This window comes from Lissotriton vulgaris, chromosome 1_1 (assembly GCF_964263255.1).
Source record: "Lissotriton vulgaris chromosome 1_1, aLisVul1.2, whole genome shotgun sequence".
NCBI classification, from domain to species: domain Eukaryota; kingdom Metazoa; phylum Chordata; class Amphibia; order Caudata; family Salamandridae; genus Lissotriton; species Lissotriton vulgaris.
The window spans coordinates 1,268,105,912-1,268,124,521 of record NC_141685.1 but is presented as its reverse complement, the minus strand read 5'-3'; the positions used below and the strand labels follow the sequence as shown (position 1 = coordinate 1,268,124,521).

Sequence of the window (18,610 nt, the reverse complement as noted above, 5' to 3'; positions counted from 1 at the left end):
CATTATGGGTGTTGGAGTCCTCTGTGAGAGCCCATTCAGTAACGGGGCCTCTCAGCACATCATGTGATGTCCCAAGGCTGGCAGTTTTCCCCACACCACCGCCGCCGCCTGGGGGGGTTCAAAACCAATTCCAGTCTCCCTTCTCAGGCAATTCGATATTGTCTCCTCTCTCCCCATGTGCCAGTTACCTCCATATGGAAATTAGTAGCATATGCTCTGTAATCTAGTGCAATTTTCCTGTAACTTTTTAATGATTTGTGCTTTTATGATTTAATCTTTCTTAAATCGAAGAAAATTTTATTTTACTTTGACCTTGAGATCCCTTTGTTCTCAAGCTTTGTCAATATTAGCTTGTCTTCTAAGGAAATGCTGTCCTTTTATTATTTTTTTATTTTAGTTATCGACTTTCAAAGATAAGAGAAACAATGCTGCACAGATCATAAAGGCACATGTATGTCCACAGCATTATATATGAACAGATGCATTTTGCATGTACAAGGAATACAGCAGTTAGATGGAGCCTTAAATGGAGAGGTACATTGGTATTGAGGAAAGGTTAATGAGAAAGGAAAGGGTAGCACATCCTTATATCCAGGTTAACCAGCAGTCTCTTACAAAGGGATAAATGTTATGGGTATTAAGTGTAACAAGCGTTATCTTCAGTGTCATCAGGTTTACGGTCAATAAATTGTCTCAAATAGGCTACCAAATATCCTGGGGTCTGGAGGTTAGAGGCTGCAGGGAGGCATCGAATTCATTGGTAATAATAATAATAATAATAATAATAATAATAATAATAATAATAATAATAATAATAATAATAATAATAATAATAATTGGTATTATTGCATAATGTTGTGTCTTTCAACCAGACATTGCTTATGGGAGCCCTGGTACTGCCCCAGAAAAGGGCTAATCATCACTTAGACAGCAACAGCAATACGGCAGTGAAGCATCTCAGCCTAGGACTCAATGGCTTGACATATCCCATCCGGGCCATCAGGAGGTCAGGGTCAATCGTATGTTCAGTCCTGTTTAAGATTAAGACAAACATAGCCTCCCGAAATGCATGGACAACAGCACAGTTCCAGGCTAAATGTACAAAATCTGCATAATCAGAAGTGCCCTTGGGACACTGATGCGATCTCATGGGTTCCAACATTGTTGAAGCCTTTGGCGTGGGGTATGTGCAGTTGTGAATAATGGAGCAGTTTGTGTCTATGAGTGTTAGAGACCAATTTAGTCTGCATGCAACTGTAACACCAGGTATTATCTGGTATGGAGTGCCCCAGGTCATGTTCCCAAGCGGCTCTAAACTTCTCCGTTCCTGCTGTCCTCCGCTCCAGGTAGGAGCGATAGAATCGGGAAACCAATCTGCTACTATCTGTGGTAGATATCACTAGAGTCGGGGGGTCATCAGGCTCTTCAGGGTATGTGGGCAGGGTGTCATGCAGGGCACTGTGCAGGTGATGAAAGACAAAATCATCCATAGGTGTGGATTCCCCCGGGGGATCAGGTGCAGGTAGCATGGACTCCCTGCCTTTTGCGAAGAGATCCCCCATTGTGCATAGCTGATGGGCTGTCAAAGTGCATTGTACTAGCCTCTCTCGTGTTAGAGGGAGCCATGGATTGTTTGCAAGAGGCAAGTTGGGAGAATACAATGACCCAACTCCCAGTATAGCCAGCGCCTAGACCAAATCCAGTATGTCGTAGAATGGTTTTGTATATCAGTAGGGTTTCATGGTTGTCCCAAGGGCAGGAGGGAACACAAGGGGAGGTTCTGTGCCTGGTCTTGTTCTGGTGTCAGGTAGGGGAGTCTGGCGTCTGTAAGGTACTGATTACGGTAATTTTTGCTCCTTGCCTTCCCTTCTAAATTCAAGGTAGATGGTCTTTCATTGCCTGCTAAAAGTGTGGAGGGGAGTGAAACAATTCAAGATTATACTTTCAATTTAGTCATGCTTTAAAAGACCCTAGACTCCTAACTCCAGTTTTGTGGATATATTATAAGGCCAAAAATAACTGAATATAAACACACCTCAATATCAGAGTATATTGGTACATAAAAACTTAATACAGAGCTGAGTCTTCAAATATAATTAATTCGGCACAAAAGGCATAATATGATGAACTCCAAAATCAAAATGCAACAATGAATCGAAGCTGAGTCAATTTCTCTTTTCATTTGAGAAGAAAACAAAAGTATGTTTCCCTACTCTGCTCTAAATGAAAGTCCTACCAAATTCCCTAATATCCTATCCCAAAGGTGTCAGCGCGTGTTGACATCCTAAAAAGTACTCACGTCAAATGGGTATGATAGCTTAAAGCTATGGAGCTCGTTCTAAGATGCTCCTTCTCCTCCGAAATAAGCAGAAGTCTCTCAAATCTGTCCCTGCGCATCATACAAAAGACAATGTTCAACCCACAATACGTCACATGGTAAACTTTTCCATTTGCAACATCTTTCAGTAAGTTTCCACAGAAGCTTTAATTAATTTGACTCTTCTTCCAGTGGCCTTGCTTCCCAGACAGGCCAGACACGAAAGGCGTCCTCCCTTTTCGCCTTCCAGTCTTCTTCACAGACATTCGGGGTATCTCCTTAATTCTAAGAACAACGAGGTTGCATTTGTGCACCTGCAGTAGGATGAGAACACACTGTCTTTGCACACAAAAAGGGTACATTTAATTATTATTCTAGAGCAAGCAAGGAGAAACGAAACTCAAAACAACCTACAGTTTGGGCCTACAATTCAGGCAACTTATCCTAAACACAATTTACATTGCCCGAGTATAATTGAATCCTGCACATCATACATACAGGAATTATAAGTTTCTTTAATACATACAAAGTCCTACTTAAATGTGCACTCTACATTTCAATGCTAATATAACTTGAATAAATGAATCTTAATAATCATAAACACTGCAAACGACAAAAATACATGTGAGTGTGTTTAATTCATGAGTATAGTGCACCCATACAATTTAGAGTGCTGTAAGCCCTCTATCAATACCAATAGTAGGAAAAGTAGCATTGCGCCGCTAGATTGTAAGGTTAGAAATCCTGGAGACTTAAACCGCCACGATCATACGAGAGGGTCAGTGTCTCCCATCTGAATCTGGGATGTCTGGCCCTCCCCAATAGGGCACGCCAGGAGGCTATCCAGGGTGGCAAAGAAATTGTTGGTCAAGGCAATGGGTATATTTAAAAAAAATATTGAGTAAGCATGGAAGTATTATCATTTTGATTATAGCAATACATTCTGCGATAGACTATGGCGATTTGATCTGTCAGTCTACATGCAAGGTGATCTTGTTGATGGCAGGGCCATAGTTCCGGTGCATGACTTCATCTCTGTATCTGTGGAGAACAATACAACGATATTTGGAGGAATCCATGCACCAGTGCAGGGATACTCCAGATCTCAGATAACAGTAGCATCCTTGAGTGGAAAGAGTTCAGATTTACCCCAGTTTATGGATAGGCCAGAGAGGTGCCATAGCATATTTTTTCTCATATGATGGGAGGGAGATGTTAGGACAGATCTCTTCCAAATAGCATGATATCATCAGCATACATGGATGCTAGAAGTAGACTACTTCGGAACTGAAGACCTCTATGCATGTGATATTCCTGCAAATGCCGGACCAGTGGGGTCCTGGCGATATCAGAAAGCAAGGGTGAGAGACGATAACCCTGAGGTGTTCCTCTAGTTACAGGGAAGGACACTTTCTCCATTGTGTAGTTTGCAGAATTGGGCCACATCCACAGGGAAGTTAAATATTAGCTGCCGACCATTCACCTCTACCCGAAGGCACGCTGGGTAAATCATACTGTATTTGAGGCCTTGTTTCTTGAGAGTATTCTTAAAAGCAGAGAACTTGCACCGGGCCTCCTGGACTGCAAGCGCAAAGTCTGAGACAACAGATATCATTGAGGCCTGAAATTGGAGTGAGCCTCGCTTCTGACCAAGGCACAGTGCTGTGTCCCTATCTCTGTCGTTGAGCAAATGAGCCATAATCTCGCACAGAGACACACCCGGTGGTGGATGTGGTCCCAGTGTTCTATGAGCTCAGTCTACAATGCAGGTGGCACTAAAGTCTTGTCTGCTAAAGAGATCTGTGAGTAGGTTCTCGACAAACACATCTGGCCTCCAACATTAGTGGATTCAGCTACCCCCACAATCTGCAGATTGCGCCTCCGTATCTTTGGTTTTACCCATTGAGGATTTAAGCATGCTTTCCACATCGTCCAGACACTTCCAAACATCTGTGGCATCATCCTTCTCACAAATTCTGCAGTCCTACCCAGCATCGTGTGCAGTCAATGTGCTCGTTCATATGTTCCAGGCGAGTGTTAAAAGTGTCAAATCATGGATCTATCGATCGGAATCTAGCCTGGAGATCAGCCATGATGGCGGGGGCATCATCCAGCATCTGTGAAGCACTGTTACAGTGCGTGGGCTCTTTGGAGAGTGAGTGATGGCATCTTGGATCCCTGGACGGGTCGAAAGAGAGCTTCTTCTGATTGGGGCGCACCACTCCCCATCTTAAGCGTCAAGTACGTAATCCAGCCACATAAGGAATTACCAATCTGTGGAGAGCCCAAATGCCAGGACCAGTGCAGGGCCGATCTGATGGTGAGGAAGGCCTTGATGCAGTCACGGCCGCAGGCAAAGTGGTCTTGCAAAGAGGTGGGCTTAAGGAGACTGTCAGGCCCAGCAGAGATGAGTTTCAACCAAGAGCGACAGCTGCCTTTATTGGCGACTCCCTGCTGAAAGCAGCAGCATGCAAGTTCTGTGGCTGGGGCGCAGGCATTCCGATGGTCATCAAGGAGAAGAATGGCAGCTGCTGTGCAGATATGGGATGGTGGAGCACAAACCAAATACCTCACATTGTAGAGGAGGCAACAGACATACGGAGTGCAGTCTTGGGCCACTGTACTCGAAAATACGCGCATGTTGTAGGAACAGATCCTCTCACGGGCATGTTGTAGGAACAGATCCTCTCACTCAGTAGCCATGCACACATGCGGGGCAGACCCCAGAGGTGCAATGGTACAGGCCAAGCCTCACTCCTCCGATCTTCCCAATATGAATTTTGCTCCAGATCCAGTCAGCGCTATTGCGATGCCAGAGAAAGAGTCAGCTCGCCGGGCCCTGCATATGCCGGTAAGCACAACAGCTCACCCTATCAACACAGGACCTTGGGGGGCCACACCAGTCCACAGTGTTCAGCTGTGCAGAGGTGTCCACCAGGAGTGTCCAGGATCCCGGGACTGGCATGATCACCAGAAGCATGTGGATGGCAACGGATAACTGCCAAACTGTGGCAGAAACAGGCGCTCAGCTCCGAAGCTTCAAGGCCATGTGGCCATCTTGGTCACTGGCTTGGCCACGCCCCAAGGAAATGATGTACTTAATTGCTCTTAGTTTGTCACAGCTGGAGGTAGCGATAGAATTGGGAGGCATGCAATGAGAACTCTGCCTGTAAGTCTTGAAAGGTTGTTATATGGCCGTACAACCATACTTCCTCCAGTGTCAAAATTCCAATTGGGTCTCATTGCTAGAAGCCCTGTAGGCGCCACACCTGTGGTTGTCTCATGCCATGCCTTAATGGCTCTAGCGAGGAAAAGAGAGGAGTTAGGCCCAAGGGGCGAGGTACAACCAGGGCCGTATTATAACTTGTTAAAGAAGAATGTGCGTGTGCCTCACATTTCTTTGAAAGCTAGATGTCTTTGCTAAATAGCCAAGCCCATTGATTTTAGTTTGAACCAGTGTATTTATTTTCACCTTTTTATTATTACAATTCTTTATTCTTAGATATTTCTTTCAATCTGAAAAAAGACATGTGTCGTGTCATATCAATACATCCTTGTTCTAAAAACAATTTACAAACACAGTTAAATAAAACATAAATGTGCTGTTCTCGAAACTATTTAGCAAACATACTTAAATAAGACATAAATGTGCAATACAACATATATCACAAACACTTTTTACATGAAAAAACATTTTAACAAAAGAGACATCCAATACATATATCGCTATTGGTGGTATGCTTTTGGTTATGATTCTTAAGACTTTAATGCCTATATTCGATATCCAATCTTATACAGGGCACTTTGGATTTTTGTAAGTGCCCTGATATAAGATTGGATATCGAATATAGGCCATTAAAGTCTTCAGAATCATACCAAAGCATACACAATAGGATATGTACTGGATGTACTTTACTTGTTACAAAGAATATTTCCTGTTTACACTAAAACCAACGTGCCTCTGTGATATATGATTGTATAGCAATATATGTCTATTTAAGTAGTCTTAAGAATCATAACCAAAAGCATACCACCAATTTATGTTTTATTTAACTGTGTTTGTAAATTTTTTTGAGAACAAGGATGTATTGATATGACACGACACGTCTTTTTTTCAGATTGAAAGAAATATCTAAGAATAAAAACTAGTGATAATAAAAAGGTGAAAATAAATACACCAGTTCAAACAAAAATCAATGGGTTTGGCTATTTAGTAAAGACATCTAGCTTTCAAAAAAATGTGAGGCACAGGCACATTCTTCTTAAACAAGTTATAATGGCTCTAGCAGCATTGAGGGCAACAAGGCATCTGATGGACCTCATCTCAGCATTCCATCAAATTAAGGGTATCATTGTGACTTTGGGGAGGGAGCGAGGGACCCTGCACCCATACAGCATATCAAGCAGTCCATGGTGTTCTATCTGGGCAGCTCTAACTTTAGTAGAAGGTCCCGTTGACCACTGTGCAGCCAATCATTAATTGGGATAATTTGTGTTGTCCAGTATCTGCCAGGCCAGCCTCATGTGGAGAACGGCAGCACTTTACTCACAACATGCTGCCCACCGGAAAACAGAAATCTCTGATTGTGTGTCTGAAAAACTGAGGTAGCATTGCATGCAGGTTATTTTGGAATATATACAAGCGGGAGTAGTACCATTTTAAAAAGTGCTCACTCACAATCAGGAGAGGGGTAGATGCTCGCATGACTGGAACAGGTGTTTCATAAACACGACCAGGTTTGCAATCTTCAGGTCCCTGTATCTAGTGTGGGAAGTAGCTATCTCCAAAACTAAAATAGTCTCTTTCTAACTGCAGCTGTGGGATAGTCAGGGTTGAGGCGATGTCCCCATTAATAGGGAAATATGTTGATTTTGTCAATTTACTCGCAGACCTGATGCAGCGCTATACATTTTAAGGATTTCCATTTCTCTCGGTCGTAAGATGCCTGGCTACTGTGTATAGAGCAACATGTCATCTACGTATATTGATTTCCTGTCCTCATGCCCCGGGCTCCACTTCATCACCCTGAGCTGGGCATCTATGTGGATCCCCTCTGCTAAGGGTTCTAATGTAAAAGCAAATAAGGGAGAGAGGGGTCACCTGTTAGACCTGTCAGCCTGAGGGTGGTCTTCACCCAATCTTTTTGCCTTCCTCCTACATTTTTTGCTGATCTTGGTTTTTCTGGCCTTAGGACTCCACACACTTTCCCACTGCTAACCAGTGCTAAAATGCATGTGCTCACTCCTTAAAACATGATGACATTGGCTAACCCCCAATTGGCATATTTAATGTACCTGTAAATCCCTAGTAAAGTGGAATTACATGTGTCCAAAGCCTGTAAATCAATGGACCTGCAGCACTGATTGTGCCACTCATTTAAGTAGCACTTTAAAATGTCTCAGGACTGCCATTGCAGAGTCGGTGTGTTCAGTTTTAAATTGCCATTATGACCTGGCAAAGTAAACCTTTTCCCAGATCCAACCCTTCCTCTTTAATACATATAAGTCACCTCAAGGTTTGATCCTGGTCAACTCAGAGGTCAGAGTGCAGTGTATTTAAAAGGTGGGACATGACATTTTAAATGTTATATGTTCTGGTAGTGAAAAACTCATAAATTCGTTTTTCACTGCTAAAGTGCACTACCTCTACCATAGGATAACATTGGTGTTACCTTATTACATTTTATAAGAATAATTTCCAAATGGGTATAGGTAACAGGATTATACTTGGTGTCTCTGGTCTCCTAACTTAAAAAACGAACTTATGGTGAACTCTGATTTTAAATTACAGTTTTGAAAATGCCACTTCTATAAGGTTGCATTTTCCTGTGTTATCTATGTAATGCTTGTAGCCTGTTTCTCGTCACATGTCTAGGTGTAGCTGATAGCTGTGCTTTGTGCATTCCTCCTAGACAACCCTACACATTATTAGGCTTAGGACCATCACTGGCGGGATAGGAGGGAGGAGCTGGGCACAGCCTCACTTATATCCGAATATGGTGTGTCCTGCCCCTACACACAGGGCTGCATAACCCCTGTAGGTAGTCTGGAGCCAACGCAGGGAAGGCTGGTTTTCTGGGAACATTAAAAGGAAAACTCTAGGTTGTTCTACCCCACTTCAAAAGCAGAACTGGGTAAAAATGCTGGACCTCAGACACCACCACTTCAGTACACATATGTATCTGTGCATCCTCTGCCAGGAAGAGGGACTGCTGAGCTACTGAAGAACTGCTATTCTACCAGACTGCTGCCCTGCTGTACTACTATCAAGCTGTTTTGCGAGCTTGCTGTGCTGACCTGCTGACCTTTTGCATGGGTGAGAAGGACTGAACCCAGAGTAACTCCAAGTCTAGTCGGCTGGTCTCCTGATCGGAAGTCTCTACGGACATACCAGGCTTCCAACAATCGCCTAGAACTTTATTGTTGCAACTTGTTTACTTAATTATATTTTGTTTACCCGTTGCCAGGGCTGGTATACTGTAATCCCCTCTACCAATCTGGCCACCAATTGCACTTGCCTGCACTCAGCCCTTCCCAGTACTCCTGCGCCTACTCCTTTCTTTATCTCCTGTACCTACTCCTTCCTTTATCTGGATGCACCATGGTCCACTATATTTACATGCCAGTGTGCATTTGAACCCCGCTGATGTCAAGGCGCACACAGCCACAGCTTGTCCTTCAGGCTCTCAGGTATGCTTTAACACACCTTCCTCTCAATTTCAGTGCACTATTACCTTATTAGCTTAACCAATCGTTTGATATTTGGCATTTTTCAAACAGCTGGTTCTTGACTGGAGAGACACTGTTTCCCTTCCCCGCAACCCGGTAGAACCGCTATTGGCCCCAAGCTGCAGACAATGTGCTGCTTTGCTAAATAATTATAAGGCCTCAAAGGCGGGAACAAATGCATTGCAAGTGCTTGTTGATGTTTTATGAATTAATAAACAACTGTTGTTGTGCTAACTTGGACTAACAGCGCCACTATGAGGCAGTCTGTCCGAACAGCCAGTGTTGACAATTAAGTGCCAGCACCGGAAACCACCCGCTCAAATGAAGAAGCACTGTTTATAGCCACATCCGGGCTCACAGCTGTGACCGTAACCGCGTTCACACTCAGTGAAGGAGACGAGCCGTTAACTCCGTTCGGGAGGTAAGATTAATCAGGGCTTAGCGAAGCGCGTTAACAACAGCAACTCGCAAGTTTTATCGGCGATGCAAGCAATGTTTAAGCTATAACCTTACACATAACCCTATTTCGAGAGCACATTCTTATCGACGGACCTAACCTAAACAAACACGAGGTACATTTTTAATGGGAAAACACGTCCTCGAGCCACGGCTAAACGACCCTAGACATTCAGCACAGAGCATTAACACGCGCGCAAAACAACTGTTTTATAATTTTCAAAGGGAGGCATTTATGATTTAAAATTGAGTATGTTTATTTGTATGTTCTAGATATTCCCTGATGAAGGTGCAAGGGGCACCGAAATGCATTGAAATGTATAAAACTGGATTATGATATGTGATTGAAAAACATATACGGATGAAATTAATGAAGTGAAATTATAAAATAAATACATGAACAGCACAAAGGAACGATTTCTTTTGAATTTTTGCTGAATATCATTCAGCCCCAAATAGCAGTGCCGAGGGTGAGAGACCTATGGTGTAATAGGTCTGCCACATTTAGATATAGCCACATCTGTTCATGTATTCAGAATGATGTTTCTCTCTACTAGTCCTTGTATATTTGCTCATGTTTAAATGCCACTGATCTGTTCAATATACAAAGCCCTCTGCCTGTCTTGTGTAAGTTCTCAATTGCACTATCCACTAATATAACGGAATATTTTCAATGCACTGTCTTTAACATTAGGTTCTGTATACTTCATTTGTATGCTACATTTGTTGGATGAGGATGAGCCTTGGAATGAAAGAGGATCGTTGAGGTGTGCTCACGAAAATCTGAGATTGTATAATCATGATTGAGTGCAGGAAGTCCCAGGTCAACCATGATATATATACTTGTCTAAGCATAAACAAGATTTGCACAGCCACCCAGGCAGTTTAAATATATTATGGCTGCACTTTGGAACTGTGCATCAGCTGATTTACAAGTCTTCAAGTATTTGTCTTCAAAGAGCTACTGTCAAACACACTTGCATTATGTGCATCCGTTTTATACTGGGCAAATCACTTACTTGCTCTCTGATTTTTCCTAGCGAATGATTGCTAAAGCCGTGCAGATGATTCACTACTGCAGGAACCACACATATGGTAAGTGACCATTAGGTTTGTGTATGGCTTGGGGCATAAGAATTCATTGTGAGGGAAGAGAGCCTCATTTTGCTCCACAATAAATGAATAATAAGTTTCAAAGGATTTTAACTGATGTTGGCATTTTACGATTACTTTAACCCCTCCCATGCTCGTGACGGAACCGTTCCGTCACGAGCCTCGGTGGGCTGTGCTGGTGATGGAACGGTTCCGTCACGGCCCGCTCACCGCGCCTGCGCGGCCCGCTCACCGCGCCTGCGCGGCACGAATTCCGCGCCTGCGCTGGACGTTCTGAAGAGCGGGCGGGGCCGTGACTGAACCGTTCCGTCACAAGCACAGCTCACCCGCGGGCCGTGACGGAGCAGTTGCGTCACGAGCACGGGACCGCTGCGCGGCCCAGCCTCCCCCTTAGCGCTGCGGCGGAATAGCCGCCACAGCGAAGGGGTTAAAAGAGATAATAGATATGTCTTCCTCCCAGGCCGGCCTCAAATCAAAGGTGTCTTCGGTGGTGGCTGGTGACATTTGAAAGCGGAGAGGCGTAAAGGTTTAGGATGATTACCCTGTGGCGAGGGAGCGCAGCACGTGAGCCCGGCTGCTATAAGAGGGTTCAGGGTGGAGGGGGGGGAGGAAGGGGGATCTGCCCTGGGAAAATATTGAAAAAAAGAATGTGCAAATGGTTCATTTTAAAGAAAATCTGAGACAGCAACAAGGCTAATAAAGCAACTGTGAAAGTGTTATGACATCAGTACAGAGGTTACATAAAATGACTTGGGTAGCTGCTTCGTCAGTATAACCAGAGAATTTCATAACACACTTTGAAATAACAATGCTAAGTGCCGCACAGATCTCCTTATTTATTGAAATACCTTTACAGATTATATCTACTGAGGAAATACAAGTCATTGTGATTTCTCAGACTGGACAAAATGAGACAGCAAGGAATAAGCATTGAAGGCAGTAGGGCTCCCTACAAGGCCCTTTATGTCTCATTCAAGTCACTTGTGACCTGGTGATTCAATTGGTTTTCGGCCGTTAGGGGTGATTTGTGTCAAATGACATTGTAACTTTCTGTGTTGCACACTTTTTTTGCACAGCATCGCATAGTGTGTAAGCACATAAAGGTCCTAACAAGTTTTACACTTTTGTTTTTTTAGTAGCACGCTAGCAGCATGCTAATAAAACGCTAAAGCGTAAAACCTGTCAGAAGTTTTACAAGCTTACACACTGTATTTCCTTCCTTGACCAGCACTACGGTGATAGATGGCTGATGACACAGTGGTGCATCCTTATAGCAGGCCCCTGAAAGGGGGCTGGGCCTGTCCCTAAAAGCTAATTGTTTGTTTAAACTCTCATTTCAACTACATGCACATTAACTGGAATAATTGATAAGGAATTGACTGTAGAAAATTGGCAGCACCAGCGCTGGAGGAGTGAACACTTAAGAGGAGTCTGGAACCCCCATTGAACACCACCTTCTCTTGCACAGAGCAAAGGAGACCCTAGAGCGCAATGTTGTCATGAGTCGTCAAAATAAATGAACATATTCAACACAAACAAGCACACCATACTGTACAAGCGGAGCACACTGCTCATTAATGTTTGTTGGTCCCTTTCATGTGCAAACAGATCGATTTGAGTAGAAATGAGGAAAAATATTCAGCAACCCTTAAAGTAAAACTGATTCACCATTATCTCTTTAAAAAAATGTAATTTCCTCAGCCCTCTGAGTCCCAATCATTCATTACCCTTACACTAAGGATGCCCTACTATACTGTATTTTTTTCCTTTCCAAAACAACAATGCTGTAATTAACACCCAAGAATGCTGAACTTAACACCCAGTGACAGCCAGAAAAGTAGAAGTATATGTTCCTCGGTCAAAGATAGGGGAAACATTTTAAAAATAGCCATATGTTGATTTTTTTTTTTAAACATCAAGTGGGGGCATTAAGAACCCAAGGAGAAAGGAAACACATTGTATGCTTGAATGAAAAAACAGGGAAGTCCCACAAGTAACCCTAGTTGGTTAGTATTATATTGTAGGTGCCCAAAGTCTTATTTTTTACTAATACCAATCACACAGTACTGTTACCAAACCTTATCTGTAGCTTTCTTAGATTACATATCAGCCAACATTGTTATGCAACAAATATCAGATGTATTTAAAACCTACTAACCTAATCATTTCATGAAATTACAAGGTAGCTGCACAATATATATATTTTAGGAATACATGGTTGTTGCAAAAAATGCATAAAATACTTGTAAACGCAAAAAAAGTAATTGTATGTTTCCTTCTAGAACTTGGTCCTGAAGAAGGTTTTAATTGTTTCTCCAAAACCGAAACGCCGCGTCGACCCCTGTTCTTGTGAACTTTTTAATCATGTATAAACTATTTGCTTATTGTGTATGCCAATGATTTTGAATGTTTTTAAATATGTTACTGTAAAAATTGTTTTTATTACCTGTGCTTATTGCGATTTACATGCGACTCTGAAATAAACATACTAATGTTATATTTTTCTAAAACTAAATGTCCTGTCCTCTTTAAGCTTGATAAAATCAAGGAGAGTATGAGTTTAGTAGGTTTTAAATACATCTGATATTTGTTGCATAACAATGTTGGCTGATATGTAATCTAAGAAAGCTACAGATAAGGTTTGGTAACAGTACTGTGTGATTGGTATTAGTAAAAAATAAGACTTTGGGCACCTACAATATAATACTAACCAACTAGGGTTACTTGTGGGACTTCCCTGTTTTTTCATCTATTCTCCCCTGTCCCAGAATTGACAGATAAGGGGGCCTCCTCCATTTTTCTTTGTTTTCACTGAACAAATTGTATGCCACACTATGTGCACATGAAAGTAGTAGTTTGCAATTACACTACTTATGTACTTGATGCACAAAATACGTGGGGGCAAGTTATGCACCACTCCTAATTCTGTAAAAATAAAACTGGGCAAAACACCAGCACATCACACCTGCTTAGTTTGGCACTCCTAATAAATTAGTGCCACTCATCGTAGTTTATGTACTCCAATCCTTTTAAGAGAATATCCATAGACCAACGGTCCTGCACAGCCCCCCGAAGGTAGTGCTCGCGTCAGCCAACGGAACGGGTTAAAGGTACCTCTTTGTGTATAATGCCTTCTCAAAGCTTATACATTTCATCAGTTAATTATATTAACTTTGCTAATGCTGCTCAGACCACGTTTTCACATTCTTTCATTTGTTAGGGATTTGAGTTGGCCTGAAATACCCTTTACTGTCGCTATTAATTTTAAACTTTTTTTCAAGTTTACATGAATGCATTGCATCAGGATTGGCAAAATTATTTCACATTTGGGCATTGAAGTCAGTCAAGAGAGGCAGTTTCACACATCTAACCCTACCCCAGTGGCTGGCTTCTGGACAGGGAAATTCATTTGTTTTTTCTGACGGTCTGCCCGACTTCAAAATGTCAAAACGCGTTTTGATACTTTTGTTGTTCTCTTAATTTAATATTGATTTCGGCTAGTAGAAATTCCTGAAGTCTTTTGGAGAATTTTTCCGATCATTGACATCATCCTCTCATATCAACCCCCTCCATTCTGTGGAACCTACAATGAGCTATGTTTGAAGTTAGCATCCTTTGTTCAGTGACAGACCGGTAGAAATCCCTGGGACAACAGGGGCACCAGAGGGTCAAAGGAAATCTTTGCCGTTGCCCATTATAGCCATATGTTCTAAATAAAAAAATCACGTACGTTGCATTAAGAACACAAGGAGCGCTACGCATCTAAAATGACATGTCAATGTGCACACCTTTAGAAACTTCGGAAATGTTCTCCTAACATTCAACTGAAAACGTGAACATTTATTTCAGTAACATTGAAATACTGCATTTGCAATTTTAAAATATTTTCAAAAGTATGATGCTTAAAATGATATGCCAACGGTAATATTGATAACGTGTGTACTGCAGTAACACGTATACTATGTTTTCGAAGGTCACCAACTCACAGATTATTAAACTTACCTCACCTGAGTAAGTTCAGCTCTTTTCAAATGCATGCTGCAGTTGTGTAGCAATCAACACATTTCTCTCTTTGCGCTACACGTAACGGGGAGAGAGAGACAGCCTTTTCTCACCCGCGCATCCTTACGTCTAATGAACACCACAGCACAGCATCTTTCCAAGCCAAGCCTGGATCTACTCCTGCTGTTACATCAGCGCCAGGATTGGCTCAGGCGGCAACCTCACTGCTCATTACTGAGGCCGGGGGCTGCAGCTTTGAGTCACCCCCGCTCACTAATGCTGGGCTGGCTGGACAAAGCCTTCAGTCCAAGCTGTGACGAGTAAGAGGGTGTCTTTCAATATTGTTAAGCCCCACCCCTTCAGGTGTTCAATACATGCAGCAACCGGCCCGCAGCAGCTGAAGAGCTTTAAAATAAATGATGTGGGTGCCTTGCTGTGAAGAGTGAGAAGTGTTGGCGATTTTAAGATATACATATATATATATATATATATATATACATATATATATATATATATATATATATATATATATATATATATATATAACCTACTGGCGGTTGCCAGTAGGTAGTTATAGTTAGGATTTTTTTCAATGTTAAATCTCAAAATTCTATTTGGAATAACTTTGGCGCCGGTTTTTGGCGCCTGTTGACGAATCTGCCTGAACATTTCCTCAAAATGGCCTCGTCGAGCTCCGGTCCTTCCCTGAAGGTTTGGGGGGATGCGTCAAGCGGGGGCCGAGATAAAAGGGGGGTCTCAAAACGTGTTTTCCCCATGTTAATTTCCATAGGGTGGTCGACCTCACTTTTAGCCCGAACGGCTGAATGGATTTTCACCAAACTTGGCAAAATTGTAGGGACTGGTAGCCCGATGTGCCTTTGCTATGTCTCAAGATATGTGCTTCAGTGGATTTTGAGTAATTTAGGTTCAAAAAATATATATATCTATGGCAGCGCCCTGGTACGCGCTCCGGGCGCGCCACACGACTTGCGCGCAGAAAGCTGATTGGTTCTTGGGTGTCTGGAAACATTCAAAACACTCCGGAGCAGCCACCATCTTCTCTCTCGGTAAGATCGAGAGACAAGAGGTGGCAATAACGAAAGGGGAAATGAATAAAAGGGGGCAGGGTAGACACCCCCTGACCCCCTAGATTTGAAGTGGGTGGCTGAAAAGGCCCATATAAAGCAAAAAACAAAAATAAATAATTAATTTTCGCAGGTTTCGCGCCCGGTACGCGAACCGGGCAGCGCTCCGGGAAGCGGAACAAAGAGAAAAAAAGAAAGACAGGGTGTAAAAATTTTAGCAATTTTGTTATAAATGGAAGGTAGTTCTGAAAAGAACTGTTTTTTTATTCTTTTTCTTCTTTTTTATTTTTTTAATTAATTTTCTGAACAATTTTTTGATTTTTGGGGATTTTTGAAAATTATTTTGATTTTTTTTGTGTTTTTTTAGGGGAAATAACAAAAAAGCAGGGTTTGAACATGTCTCAACAGGAGCAAAAAAAAATAAAAAGGATTAATTGTTTTCTCTTCTTGTTGCATTTATGATTTTCTCCAGCTCGGTTAATCAAAGTAATACTCTTTTCTCCAAAAGAAATAGTTCCTCCACAATATATACAAACTATTTTGTAGTTTTCAAAAGGACTTTGAATATTGGGGACCATTTCTCGGCCTTCTGGTCCGGCGAATGATGTTTGTCCACTGGAGGTGCTGGGGATGACATTTGGGGGGTTGGCAGCAAGATCCCTTACTTGTGCTTGGGAAAGATTATTAGGATGCCACCGCTCCATGTGGCGAATCATTGTATGATTCCCAAAGCTGTATTTCTTGTTGGGGTTGCCACGAGAAAGTACATGTTTACATATCAAACAAGACATCTGGGGTGCATTGACCTTCTTTTGTCCAGGTGGAATTTAAAAAAATTGCCATATGTAGTGCTCTTTAATATGGCTCTGCCTTGGTGTTTCTGGCAGGAACTGCTGCCTTACTTGCTCTTCCTCCTCCTCCTCTTCATCCTCATTATCTTCCTCTCTACCAAAGTCCAGTGTTGGAGGTGGTTCTTTTGGTGGTGGTGGTGGTTGCTGAGAAGCACCAGCTGCAGCTATTACAGAAGCCATTGTCAAAAACAGGTCTTGCTCTCTGGAAGTAGGAAGTAAGAATGAGGTAAAAAGGTGGGGGCTTTCATCATTTTGAAAAAAAAATGTTCTGAACCAATGAAAAGTGTTATTTTCAAGTCACATGACCTGTTACGCTTACGTTACGTGCCCCGCGCCGAGCCCCGGAGCGCTTCCGGGGCGCTGTGCGTCGTGCTCTGTAGTGCTCCGGAGCGCTTCCGGGTGCGCTAACGCAGCGCGTCATAAGACGCATCACGCGGCTACGCAATAGGTCACACTTACGCGACATGTCACGATGTTGTTTACGATCGCATCAGTTGCGCTAACGGAACGTTTCCCGGGGCGCGAACCGGGGCGCGATCCAAAGTTACGCTAACGGGGCGCACCCCGGGGCACGCACCGGAAGCGTACCGAAGCAAAAATTTAAAAAAAAAACAACTTTCATACATCCAAAAAAAAATATTAAATACATAGAAAAAATAGTATTCACACAGTTTAGTTACTATCCAATATATTTAGTTACACACTACAAATTAGTCAAGTAAACAGTCAATCACACTGCTACTAAATCCTCCATCCAGACACTTATACATCCACTTATTCTTCAATGCGGATTGCTATATAGATATATATATATATTCAATGAAAAAACGATAGGTTTTAGACCATATATAGATAGGAATTAGCATTTAAAAAACCTTTAAAGTTGATATTTTACTCACACAAAACCATTGAAATATGCATAAAAAATATAGTATACATTATAAAGAAGAATATATTTTACAGCTATAGATATTTGCTATTAAAAAACCATTGAAATTCACTAAAAAAAACATAGGTTTGAGACCATATATAGTTAGGAATTTGCATTTACAAAACCTTGAAAATTCACTGAAAAAACCAAAGGTTTCACACCAGTTATAGTTAGGAATTAGCAGTTAAAAACCTATGAAATTCACTGAAAAAACCATAGGTTTCACACCAGTTATAGTTAGGAATTAGCAATTAAAAAACCTATTAAATTCACTGAAAAAACCATAGGTTTCACACCAGTTATAGTTAGCTGGAAATTTTACTGACATAAAACCATTGAAATTCCACGTTATAGTTAGTTGGACTCACTAAAACTTGCGTGTGTAATGCACTGCTGATGATGTCACATATTACATCACTCATGACATGGTCATTGACATCACTCATGACATCACTGATGACACCATCCAGTGAATGTGTGTCTTTCTGATAAATAAATATGTTTTATATATGTATATGTAAAGGTCGATGGAAGAACAAATGTTTAAATAAGTGTCTAATTGGATGTTTTTTTTAAAAAAAATTGATTGGTTAACTGGCTTATCAAGTGTATCTTAGTGAATACATATATTAGCGAGTAATGTTTAATTATTGAAATGTATGTATCAGTGTTTCACTTTGTGTATAAGTGGATGCATGGGTTTGTTACTGACTCACTGTTTGTATGTGTTTTGAAGACAGCATATGTGCAGGACTGAATGAGTGGATGAGTGTGTATATGTGTGTGTTAGTGAGTGAATGACTGTCTCACTATTGTCTTTATCAGTAACAACATATGTTTTAATCTAGTATATGTGAGTATTGATGTATAAAAGTGAGTATATGTGAGAGTGAGAGATTGTAAGAGTTCCTGTTTAAATAAGTATGTGTTTCTATAAGTGATTGTTTAAGAGAGTGAGTATGTGTAAGTTTCCTTAGAAGTAAGGTGGTAGTGTGTGTATAGCTGTATATGCAAATTAATGGATGCTCAATAGTTTATTTGCATGTGTGATTATGTGTGTGAGTAACTTTTGGATGACTGTCGGTGTGTAATAGGATGTATAGGTGTTTCACTACATATGATGAGT

The 18,610-nt window shown here is 41.7% G+C and overlaps 1 protein-coding gene across 1 annotated transcript in view; it reads left to right on the top strand.

The window, feature by feature from the left end:
• The window catches only part of RAPGEF3 (Rap guanine nucleotide exchange factor 3), a 977,833-nt gene that overhangs the window by 895,005 nt on the left and 64,218 nt on the right, over nucleotides 1-18,610 (top strand). The window contains exon 25 of the mRNA XM_086964721.1: nucleotides 10,543-10,597. Within this exon, the coding sequence (XP_086820847.1) occupies nucleotides 10,543-10,597 (55 nt within the window). The remainder of the gene's footprint in view (nucleotides 1-10,542; nucleotides 10,598-18,610) is intronic.